Below are 13,121 nucleotides of genomic sequence, written 5' to 3'. Positions count from 1 at the left end.
GTCACTGTATGTACCTGCCAAACATTCTGCTCTTAACCATTCAAGATTGTCTCAAATGGCTTATGTACTGTATCATAAAATCATGAGGGCATGGATAGGGCAGGATGAAACTGGTGCCATGACCAGACCATTCTTGCTCTCATTGAAAGGCAGAACCGACTCAAGGGGCTGAATGGGCTATTCCTTGTCCCGTTTGTATGTTCTTATTTACTCCCTTCAGAATCTTAATCAAATTGCCTCTTAGATTTTCTGATCAGTGTAAATATTAGCAATGATTCATTCTCTGTATTTCAATTTCTTCATCCACTCAATTATTCAGCTTGTTCTCTTCAATACCTATTCTGTAACCAGGGTATCCTTTTTATACTGTAGGGGAGAGGAACTTGTTAAAATCTTGTGTGAGTGGAGGAGGACAAGTGTTTCATTGAGTCTTCTGCAACTGTGGAACATGGGAAGTTTAGCTGAAAGCTACCTGAGTATATTGAAGTAACATCTTTAAAGAGTACATCAAAACACAAAAGAGCACAGAAGCATTGTACTGTATTCCATGCACTAATATCAATGACTGCTGAAATATTTATTGCTTTTAGAGCATGGGATACAGTACAATCTTTCACTTCATAATATATTGTTCAGCATTCTGAAGATAGTAGAAGGTAAGCAGAAGAAAGATTAATATTCTGTACACTTGAAGTCTAATGATTCCACCATTTGAAATTGCAATTCATTTTACATCATAAAAAGCAATGACATGATTCTTTGTCACAGCATTTTCAGTTCATTTTGTCGGTGCTGGGTCCACTACTTTTCATCATTTATATAAATTATTTTGATGCGAGCGTAAGAGGTATAGTTAGTAAGTTTGCAGATGACACCAAAATTGGAGGTGTAGTGGACAACGAAAAGGTTACCTCAGATTACAACAGGATCTTGATCAAATGGGCCTATGGGCTGAGAAGTGGCAAATGGAGTTTAATTTAGATAAATGCGAGGTGCTGCATTTTGGGAAGCAAATCTTAGCAGGACTTATACACTTAATGGAAAGGTGCTGGGAGTGTTGCTGAACAAAGAGACCTTGGAGTACAGGTTCACAGCTAGTTAGGGCACTGTTGGAATATTGCGTGCATTTCTGGTCTCTTTCCTATCGGAAGGATGTTGTGAAATTTGAAAGGGTTCAGAAAAGATCTACAAGGCTGTTGTCAGAGTTGGAAGGTTTGAGATATAGGGAGAGATTGAATAGGATGGGACTGTTTTTCCTGGAGCATCGGAGGCTGAGAGGTGACCTTAGAAGTTTATAAAACCATGAGGGGCATGGATAGGGTAAATAGACAAAGTCTCTTCCATGGGGTGGGGGAGTCCAGAATTAGAGGGCATAGGTTTAGGGTGAGAGGGGAAAGATATAAAAGAGACTTAAGCAGCAGCTTTTTCATGCAGAGTTTCTGGAATGAGCTGCCAGAGGAAGTGGTGGAGGCTAGTACAATTGCAACAATTAAAAGGCATCAGGATGGGTATACGAACAGGAAGGGTTTGGTGGGATATGGGTCCAGGTGCTGGTAGGTGGGACTAGACTGGGTTGGAATATCTGGTCAGCATGGGCGAGTTGGACCGAAGGGTCTGTTTCCATGCTGTACATGTCTCTGACCCTAAGCCACTAATTTCCTTTAGCCACTCTCACTTATGTGTTTAATGCACTGCTATCCAGCATTGATGTGATTGTTTCACCTGACTGCTTGGGCCCATTCAAAAACAAAACAATGCAACACTAGAAATCTGAAATTAATGGAATGCTAGAGAAACTTAGCAGGTCAGACAGCATCTGTGGAGAGAGAAAAACACCATTAACATTTCAGGTCAGATTCCTCTTTAAAACTAACATGAACCTTGATCCATATTTCCATTACTTACACTGTACAATATAATAATATTTTATTTACAGATGGTTGTTACTATGTAACATTGCATTATTTTCGTGCTGAATTGCATCCACCACTTAACTGATTAATTCTGGTGTACATCCAGTTTCTCCTATGGTTTCTCCTGTTCACCTTTAGAGTCTGGAAATCACAGCAGGTCAGAGAGCAACCATGGAGAGAGAGCAAGCTAACATTTAGAGTCTAGATGATTCCTCATCAAAGCTGCAGTGAAGTGTGGAGGGGCCAGCATTTATGCCGAGGGCAGGGGTGGGCATAGGGTGCTGGGGGACATAAGATGTTATAGTTCAGATTAAGTGATTGGAATGTGAGAATGGCAGAACAGTGGTGTGTCTAACTGACAGAATTGAAAGAGCAGAGAGTCCCACTGTGGTAGGGGGAGAGAGGACATGGTGACAGAGAATATAACAAATATAGCTAAAAGAAAGGGAAGAAATGGGAGTTGGTTCAATTGAGTTGAAGGTGTTGAACACAATATTAAGTCTCCGCCAGGCTGAACTTATTCTCTCTCTGAACAATTTCTCCTTGAATTCATCTCACTTCTGCCACATCAAAGGAGTGGCTATGGCACCCGCATGTGCCCTAGTTATGCCTGCCTCTTTATGGGGTACGTGGAGCAATCCTCCTTCCAGTCCTAAACTGGCCCCATCCCACCATTCTTTTCTCTGTACATTGATGACTGCTTTGGTGCTGCTTCATGCTGCAGCCAGGACCTTGAAAAATTTGTTAATTTTGCTTCCAATTTCCACCCCTCTGTAACTTTCACGTCACCCATTTCTAAAGCTTCCCTTCCTTTTCTTGACCAGTCTCCATTTCGGGAAATAAACTTTCCACTGTTATCTACTACAAAGCCACTGACTTCCAGAGCTACTTTCACTACAGCTCATCATAACCCATGTCCTTCAAGGACTCCATGTCATCCTCCAAGTTCCTTCACCTATGTCATATCTGTTCGGATGATACCATCTTCCAAAACACTGCTTACATGGCTTCCTTCCTCCATAACCATGGTTTCGTGCCCACTGTGGTTGAAGGGGCCCTCAACCGCATCCAACGTATCACCTGTGTTTTCCCCCCCTTGCCCTTTTCCATCACTCACAACAGCAGGTCTCCTTTGTCCTCACTTTTCATCCCACCAGGCTGCATATTCATATAATCTATATTTCAGACAACCCCAGCATAAACTACTACCAAACACATCTTCCCCTCATTTCCTGTTTGTATTTCGCAGGGATTGTTTCTTCTGAAGACCCCAGTCTATTCTCCGACCATCAACATTACCTCCTGTAGCTCCCCCCCACCCCATCCCACAGCACCTTCCCATGTAACCACAGAAGATGCAATACCTGCCCCTTCACCTCCTCCCTGCTCACCATCCAAGGGCCAAAACAGTCTTTCCAGCATTTCACCTATCTCCAATCTGGTGCATTATGCTTGCTACAGCCAGTGTGGCCTACTGTTTTCTTTATTTCTCTTTTTGTTTGCTTATCATTTGGAAAGAACTCTGTTGCAGTGATGGTATCCATTGGCAGCAGCGAGTGGGTGCAGCAGTGCAGACTCGAGTATGCCCAGTAGTGTTGAGTCAGGGCAACAGCGTTAAAGGCATGTTTGGGTTCTTGGCGGCTGCTGATGAGGTAGTCCTAGCACTAACTCATGACTCTTGCAGCAAAGGTGAGTTTGGGTTCCCAACAGTGTCTACATCCAGTGCAGATACATGGAGGCAATGGTGGAGGAGAGTTTGGACCAAATACAAGACCCGGCAGCATCAGCAGTGGCTGCATTGGTGAACTCCATAAAGGACTCATAGTGGCGAGGGCATCAGTGGAGATGACTTTTGTTCCAGTGGCAGCTGTGCAACAAAGGGGACTTGTGCCTGGTCAGCAGGCCCATGACCCATGGCAGATTACTTAATAAGGACTGTGAAGTTAAACATCTGTTCTTGATATCTTAATTTTTCTGCCCTTATATTCTAGTTTTTGACTTATTTTGAATGGCACTAGAGAGTGGTGACACTACAGAATCCCTATGTGTGGATGCAGGCCATTCGGACCATCAAGTCCACAATGATCCTCTGAAAAGCATCCCACCTAGACCTATTTCTCCCAACCTCATTCCCTGTAATCCTTCATTTCCCATAACTAATGCATTTCAACTACTCATCCGTGGGCACTGTAGGCAATTTAGCATGGCCAATTGACCTAACCTGCATATCTTTGGATGGTGGGGGGAAACCGAAGCATCCGGAGGAAATCTACACAGTCAGAATCAGAGTCCTACAGCATGGAGACAGGCCCTTTGGCCCAAACTGGTCCATGCAACCAAAATGTCCATCCACACAAACCCCATTTCTCTGCACTTGGCCCATATCCTTCTAAACATTTCATATCCATGTATTTATCCAAATGTCTTTTAAATGTTGTTAATGTACCTGCCTGAACCACTTCTGCTGGTAGCTCATTCCATATGCGTACCATCCTCTGTGTAAAATAGTTGCCCCTGAGGTTCCCTTTTATTCTTTCCCTTCTAACCTTAAACTGATGCCTTCTCGTTCTTGATTCCCCAACCCTTGGAAAAAGAGAATGATTCACCTTATCCATGCCTCTCATGATCTTAGACACTTTTATAAGATCCCCTTCAGTCTCCTACAATCTAAAGAAAAAAGTCTGAGCTTGTCCAACCTCTCCCTAGAACTCAGGCCGTTGAGTCTTGACAACATCCTTGTAAATTTCTTCTGCATTCTTTCCAGTTAAGTAACATCCTTCCCATAGCAAGGTGACCAAAACTGAACAGGATATTCCCAAGTTCAGCCTCACCAGCTTCCTGTACACTCCAACATAACTTCCCAACTTCTACACTCAGTACCCTGACTGATGAAGAAGGCCAGTGTGCCAAAAGCCACCTTCATGCCCTGACTACCTGTGACTCCATTTTCAGAGAACCATGCACCTGAACTCCAAGGTCCTTCTGTTCCACTACACTCCTTAAGGTCCAACCATCGATGGTCATGGGGAGGACATATAATCTCCACACAGCTACCTGAGGCTGAAATTCAACCCTGGGCTTTGGCACTGTGAGACAGCAGTGTTAACCATTGAAGTTTTAACTGTATTTTGTAACAAAATGCACGTGACAATAAATAAATGAAATTAAATATGATCTTATCCTATCTATTAACCTTTTGTGTGGCACCTTATCAAATGCTTTCTGATGGCTAGATATACAACATGTACATCATCCACAATTGCTTTTTACATGTTCAGAGAACTCCAGCAACTCATGATTTTCCCTTCATAAAACCATGCTGACTCTAATGGACTGCATTTTGATGTTGCAAATGTCCTGATATTACTTTCTTAATAATGGGTTTTAATAATTCTCAGTGATATATGTCAAACTAACTGATCTGTGGTTTCCTATTTTCTGTCTCCCTCACTTTTTAAATAGGGGCATTGTGTTAGCATTTTTCCAATCCACTGGAATCATTCCCTCATCCAGGATATTTTTGCAATATTATAACTAGTGGATCTACTATTTCTGCTACTACTTCCTTTAAAATCCTAGGATGTACGCCATCAGACCTTGGGGACTTTTAATTGCCCATCTGTGTTGGAACCTCTGGGTGTCTATATATTTCTCTCACAAGGCTAAGGATTAACACAGACTAGTTCAGTTAATTGACCAGTATCCCAGTTGTGACTTTGATGCATTTCCATCTAGTTCTCATCGCATGAATGAGAGACTAATTATAAACCCAGTACAGGAATCTGCTTTGGCTTCATTTGTCTGAACATTCAGCTGCCTCGCATTAGCACCTCAGCAATTTCTTCAAGGAACCTGCAATATAATCCCCGCACATGTGAAGAGTTATATGCAGCTAAAAAGCCTCTGGGTCTTTTTCAAGTGAATAAAATTATTGGAATGTTTACTAATTTACTCTGTAACACTAAGTTCAATTTTGCAGCAACTATACTCTGTTTTAATTTACAAAAAAAAAACAAAATCAATATGAGTAGGTTGGATAGAATAGACAGGGTGAAACTGTTCACACTCTCAAAAACAACAAGAGGCAACAGATTTAATGTGAAAGAAGCAAAGATGAATTAAGGAAATACACTTTCACTCTGAGTAGTTAAAGTATGGAGGGCACTGCCCAGAAGTGTGGTGGAGGGACGTTCAATTGAGGCATTCAAGAGGGTGTTTTTTTACAATTCATTTATGAGCTGAGGATGTCGCTAGCTAGGCCAGTATTTATTGCCCACTCCTAATTGTCCCAAGGGAGTTGAGTCAACCACATTGCTGTGGTTCTGGAGTCACATGTAGCCAAACCAGGTAAGGATGGCAGTTTCCTTCCCTAAAGGACATTAGTGAGCCAGATGGGTTTTTCTGACAATCGACAACAAATTTATGGTCATCATTACACTCTTAATTCATGGTTTTTATTGAATTCAAATTCCACCCTGTGCCTTGGCAGGATTTGAACTTGGGTGCCCAGAACGTTATCTGGATCTCTGGATTCACAGTCCAGTAATAATACCACTAGGTCATTGCCTCCCCAGCTATGGAATGAATGAGTATTTGGATTTTAAAAAGTGCAAAGATATGGGGGTAAAAACAAAAGCTTGGTGCTATGTCATGTTGCTGATTTAATAAACTGGAGCATTCACTATGAGTTGACTGGTGTTTTTGTGTTGAAAATGTGTTGCTGGAAAAGCGCAGCAGTTCAGGCAGCATCCAGGGAACAGGAGAATCGACGTTTCAGGCATAAGCCCTTCTTCAGGAAGGGCTTATGCCCGAAACGTCGATTCTCCTGTTCCCTGGATGCTGCCTGACCTGCTGCGCTTTTTCAGCAACACATTTTCAGCTCTGATCTCCAGCATCTGCAGTCCTCACTTTCTCCTGGTGTTTTTGTGTGCCATACAAATTACTCTGATTCTGTGAGCTAGATATTCAGGCTTCCAAACTGTTTTATTTTGCTTTGGGAAATGGTGGTGTTAGTATTGTTTTGCCAACTATATCTTTAGAAGTAGACTTAATTAATGCAATGTCAGGTTTTTGTTTCCAGCACACTTTGATTTCCTGCTTCAGTCTCCTCCTCTTGGTTATGTTGCTTCAGGCAAAACAAGCATAATATTATTATTAGAGAGGGTATGTAAAATTGCTAGTGATACCAATAGTGATGTTAACGTGAACTATCTGCATTATTTAACAACAGTAGCAAGTGCATTAACCCAGAAGGGTGATACCAAAGTTGTTTTGAATTTGTTATTGTCTGAACGTAGTTCCTGAGTGTGTGGTGGAGGATGGTTCATTCAGGTCATTCAGAAGAAAATTAGCTGTATATCTCAAAAAGAAAACAGGTCGAAGATGGGAAATCCGTATTCACCAGGGACAAGGACGTGGATGATCGTATGTTGATATTAAGGAGGAGGAGGTGTTTGGTGTCTTGGAAAACGTTATGGTAGCTAAGTCCCCATAGCCTAATGGGCTGTGCCAAGATTCAGAGGGTATTAAGAGAGGAGAATGCAGGAGCCTTGACTGAGATCTTTGTATCCTCTTCAGCCACAGGTGAGGCCCCAGAAAATTGAGAATAGCCAATATCATTCCTTTTAAGATCATTCCTTTTAAGAAATGCAACAGGAATAATCCAGGAAATTATAAGACATCAGTGATAGGGAAATTATTGGAGAAGATTCTTAGGGATAGAATTTACTCAAGTGGAAAATAATGAACTTAATAGAAATAGTCAACCTGGCTTTGTGCAGGGAAGGTTTCATCTCTCAAAGTTGATTGTCACTCATTAGAAACTCAAAGATGCTTGAAGGTAAGGCAATAGATGTTACCTGTCTGGACTTTAAGAAAGTGATGAGGTCCGTCATGGTAGGCTGGTTCAGAAGATTAAGTCACATGAGATCTACAGTGAGTTGGTACATTGGTACATTGGATACAAAATTGGCTTGGTCGTAGAGGAGGTCTGCATGTTAGATTACCTGGTGGTACTAAACTTGAGTAAGTGTCTAATCCAGTACCACAAATTGTGACTTGAGTCCTGAAGTTGACCTCTAGACTATTCAGCTGGGAGCGAATTTGGCTTCTGATCACAGTTAGCAACTTCCACTTGAGGACAAAAACTGGCTTAGGTATAATGTTTTCTGCAGTTCAGATACCTTGCTGACAATCATGATCAAATCACACAAGAGAAATGGTCGCTTGGACAAGGTACTAGAGGATTACCAGTGCCTGTAAAATTGATAGGTTTTATTTAAAAGAACAAAGACCATCTTGTATTTAGCAGAGCTGAATGATAGAACAGACTTAATGGGTTGAACAGCCAAATGCTTTGCAATTGTCCCAGCAATCAGCAAAGGGATATGGGCCAAATGCTGGCAAGTGGAACTGCATCAGTTTAGGATATCTGGTCGGTGTGGATAAGTTCAACCAAGGAGTCTGTTTCTGTGCTGTATAACTCTAAGACTCTAATGAGCCAGTGGAGATATAATGGGTCTAGTGCTTACCATGTTTAACTTTTTGAGGTTCTAACTTGTCATTCATGTTTTTATATGGGATTTGATTTAAATGTACACACAGCTTCTGATATTATTTGCAAAATTTAAAATGTACAGAAAGGATATTTTTAATTAAAAGCAGGTTGGCGTTTGAAAGCAAAGAGTAGGCGAGTATTAAACATCAGAAAGCTCTCAGAATGGTGGGGTGGGTCTGGATGGGGTGCTGTTTCGAAAACTGATGTGGACTCGATGCAGTGTAAGAATTCTATGATTCTCAACATTCGATCCCACCAACCCATCTGTGCAAACCAAGTTACTGACCCAAATTTACACCAGTGGGCCTCAGTTGTGCAGAGAGAAGATGGTTTATTAGGTAACTTGACATGATTTGACCACAAATATTGCTTTTCAAGCTTTGTTTGTACATTTACTTAGTGGTAAGATCCTGGGGGATGTTGTTGAACAAAGACACCTTGGAGTGCAGGTTCAAGGTTCCTTGAAAGTGAAGTCCCACATAGACAAGATAGTGAAGAAGGCATTTTGTATGCTTTCCTTTATTGGCCAGTGCATTGAGTATAGGAGTTGGGAGGTCGTGTTGTGGCTGTACAAGATATTGGTTAGGCCACTATTGGAATACTGAATTCATTTCTGGTTTCCCTGCTATAGGAAGGATATTGTGAAACTTTAAAGGGTTCATAAAAGATTTACAAGGATATTGCCAGGGTTGGAGGATTTGAGCTGTATGGAACTATATAGGCTGGGCTATTTTTCCTGGACCTTTGGAGGCTCAGAGGTGACCTTATAGAAGTTGATAAAATCATGAGGGGCAGCCAAGGTCTTTTTTCCAGGGTAGGGTAGTCCAAAACTAGAGGGCATAGGTTTAAGGTGAGCCAGGAAAGAATTAAAAGGGACCTGAGGTGCAACTTTTTCACGCATAGGCTAGTTCGCGTATGGAATGAGCTGCCAGAGGAAATGATGAGGGCTGGTTAAATTACAGCATTTAAAAGGCTTCTGGATGGGTATATGAATAGGAAGGGTTCAGAGGGATATGGACCAAATGCTGGCAAATGGAACGAGATTAATTTAGGATATCTGGTCAGCATGAACAAGTTGGATCGAAGGGTCTGTTTCCGTGCTGTACAGCTCAATGACTCTTTTTATATGTGTGCAGTATGTTTTAGTATTATTCATTGGACGGCTGTCTTCTCCTCAATGAAAGGAGCTAGTGTTCAAGAAGAAGCTAATGATTAATGGTGTTGAATGTAACTTTATGCAGTACCAAAAAGCTATAATTTTTTAAAAAGTTTTAGACTTTAATCCAGATATGTCAGTCACGTAAAGATCAATAGTTTTCAATCCAATTTATATCTGCTGTCATAACCTCCAATCCCAGTCTTAACTTGGTCCTTTATGAAATAAGTAAATATTAATTTTTCTTCTCTTGCAGACTATCCCTAAACCCATTGCGTTAGAGCCGTGCTTTGGTAATAAAGCAGCTATTCTCTCGATATTTGTACGATTACCAAGAGGAGTGGGAGGAATACCACCACCAGGGCAGTCAGGTCAGTGACAATCCTTTGTTTATCTTAACTAGACAAAACCTGAAAGAACGACTGATGCCTGGAAATCAGAAACAAAACTAGAAATTGCTGGAAAATCTCAGCATGTCCTTTGCCTCAATTTTTCTTCCCAAATTAAGCCTAACTGAAATGCAGATTGTTTCACGCAAAAAGATCAACTATTTACTATAGCTGAATATTTCTAATGAAGGGCTTATGGCCAGAACGTCTCAAGCTCCTTGGATGCTGTCTGACCTGCTGTACTTTTCCAGTGCCACACTTTTTGACATGTGCCAGAAAGAGTCTATCAAGAACAGAATATAATCCAGCAAAATATGTTTTAAGAATTAAAGCACCAGTTACTTTTACAAATAATTATTTTAGGCATTTTAAAATGTAAATCCTATTTTACATTTTTGAAGCATAGAATGTGAGTACAGAAATCTAGGATGGTGCGGTGGCTCACTGGTTAGCACTGCTGCCTCACAGCACCTAAAGTCGATTTTAACCTCAGGCAACTGTCTAAATAGATTTTGCACAATGTCCCTGTGTCGGTGTGGGTTTCTGCTAGGTGCTGCAGTTTCACAACCCAAAGATGTGCAGGCTAGTTGGATTAACCATGTTAAATGTGGGGGTTACGGGCCAGGATGCAGGTCCAGTCTTGGAGGGTATGCTGTTCGAAGGGTCCGTGTTGTCTCAACTGGCCCTATTTATATATACTATCATGTGATTCTATGAAATAAGCCACCGTGCCAATGTCTTTATCTCTCATTGGAATTTTAAATACATTTGCCATCCTTTCCTCATTTATTAAAATTTAATGTAAAAAGATGGTTCTGAAGTTCTGGATGTAAGTTGCTTGCTGAGCTGGAAGGTTCGTTTTCAGATATTTCATCATCATACTAGATAACATCATCAGTGAGCCTCCAGTGAAGCGCTGGTGTTACGTCCCACTTTCTATTTGTTTAGATTTCCTTTGGTTGTTGATGTCATTTCCGGTGTTGGTGAAGTCCTTTCCAATACCGGAAATGACATCACCAACCCAAGGAAACCTAAATCCATAAACAGAAAGTGGGACATAACACCAGTGTTTCACTGGTAGCTGACTGATGATGTTACCTAGTACGGTGACAAAACGTCTGAAAACGAACCTTCCAGCTCAGCGAACAAACCTACATCCAGAACCTCAACCTGAATTACAAATCTTCTCAAACGCTCTAAGGTGCTGAAGTGTTGATTGACAGAAGAAAAACTTTTTCTGCATTCTGCCCCAATTAACTCTTTGTTTGAAGGAAATCTTCTTTCTGGGTTTTAGGGCAGTAAGTCTGCCAGAAGGCATTGAGGGTAGGCTCCTGATGCCTGGCCTCCTCATTTTACGTGTGTGGGAAATCATACATGCCTGCATCTTGGATGACTTTCGACCATTCTCATTATATGTGTTTCTCACCAACGATGTTGTAGCTTTTGAGGCACTAAGTTTGTTTTGTTGTGTCCTTTTTCCTTAGGTCTTGCTGTAGCCAGTGCGTTAGTTGACATTTCCCAGCAAAAATCAATGGATCACAAAGAGAAGTCTGGAGCTGTGAGGAATAGGAAACACCTTCCCCCTGCACAACCGGGCACCTGCATTTGACACTTCAAAGCCTCATTTTGTCAATCTCTGAAGGATTTTTTTAAGAAAACTTGGCTTGAGGTGCCGGTCAACTTCCATTGAGATTGTGGCCGAAAGAGACAAAAATCATTTTAAGAAATCCATATCTCTCCATCTTGTCCCTCTGCATGTGTGAGATTTGCTCGCTGAAGATTATGTACTAGTGTCTGTATTTCCAAGACGGAGATTTGCATCATGTAATGCCCTTTTGTTTTGCATTCACTTAGTGAAATCCCGTTGAGGTCACATTGTCCAGAGAAAGAGGAAGCGATAATCAAAAGCAATATCTGTTTTTTTAAACCTTTTTATTCATCCCTAGGAACTTCAGGTGATGGAGGGCCAGAGAGAACTTTATAAAGTTGATATATGTTAAAAAGAAGTGCTGAAATGAAAAGAATGTGATATTACATGCTTTTGGCCATTGTAACAGATTATAGCTCTATTGTTAGAACCCAGATACAAGTACGGTCTGTCTCAAGTTGCCACAGATGCCAGTTCTGTTGGCTTGTTTCAGAATGACTGCAGATCATATTTATACAGGGACACTTATAACATACCTCAGCTTGTATATAAAGAAATAGTCATTCAGAATTGCTACATCTCAATTTTAATAACATTCAGGAACGTTCCAAGAAAGCTAGAGAACAGAATTATTCTCGAGTAACACTATTTGCTGACATTTTTTTTCTTTTCTCTGTCCAGGTTAACAATTACCCATATGCTTTCTCATTTTATGGAAAATTTGGTAGGAAACACTAAATTGGAAGCAAGGTGATCTGCATCGTTTTGATGAGAACCTTGGCAGTGAATTTTGTAATTTTACCCTGAAATATGAAAGTTAGTAAGAACCTGGGAGCAATAGAAATGGTCTGTTTAGATTTGATGTTTGATCTTTGTGAAGTTGTCTCGCTTTGACATGAAGGAACAGTTCACCTATGAAATGTCTAGCGTGTCTAGCGAAACTTGATCAAAAATAATTCAGTCAAATTTATAAGAAACAGAACTAAGTGACTATGGTTAGCAGTAAATATCAACTTATCACAATAATTTGATGGACTGTTCGCTGTGTGATTTATATGCTCTGTACTATATATCATGTCTTTAATGCTCCCTCCCAGCCACTTGGAACCAAATAGAATAAAACAAAGAACTGTAGATGCTGGAAGTCTGAAACAACAAATAGCAGAAATTGATGGAGAAAGTCAACCGGTCTGGCAGCATTAGTGGATAGAAAATAGTTAATGTTTTGCGTCTGAAAGGTTGCTGGTCTCAAAATGTTAACTGTTTTCTCTCCACAAATGCTGCCAGACCTACTGAGTTTCTCCAGCAATTTCTAACTGAACAGAATATTGATCTCTGCTGTTCTCTTGTGAAAACTGCTCCTTTTTATGCATGTTAAAAAGTACTTTCACACTGGCTGTTTTACAAGAAACTTTGATATATACACTGGAGTGGTCTTGTGCTAGTCAAGCATGAGATC

At 40.9% G+C, this 13,121-nt stretch overlaps 1 protein-coding gene across 1 annotated transcript in view; it reads left to right on the top strand.

Annotated features, from left to right (window-relative positions):
• Positions 1 to 12,849, top strand: part of atrn (attractin) — a 397,885-nt gene extending 385,036 nt beyond the window's left edge. Inside the window, exons 29-30 of the mRNA XM_043706341.1 lie at positions 9,882 to 9,996; positions 11,499 to 12,849. Coding sequence (XP_043562276.1) covers positions 9,882 to 9,996; positions 11,499 to 11,623 — 240 coding nt within the window. The 3' untranslated portion in view covers positions 11,624 to 12,849. The remainder of the gene's footprint in view (positions 1 to 9,881; positions 9,997 to 11,498) is intronic.
• Positions 12,850 to 13,121: the final 272 nt, after the last annotated feature.

Source organism: Chiloscyllium plagiosum, chromosome 1, assembly GCF_004010195.1.
Source record: "Chiloscyllium plagiosum isolate BGI_BamShark_2017 chromosome 1, ASM401019v2, whole genome shotgun sequence".
In the NCBI taxonomy this organism is placed as follows: domain Eukaryota; kingdom Metazoa; phylum Chordata; class Chondrichthyes; order Orectolobiformes; family Hemiscylliidae; genus Chiloscyllium; species Chiloscyllium plagiosum.
Note: the sequence above shows the minus strand (reverse complement) of the source record. Positions and strands in the feature narration are given on the sequence as shown.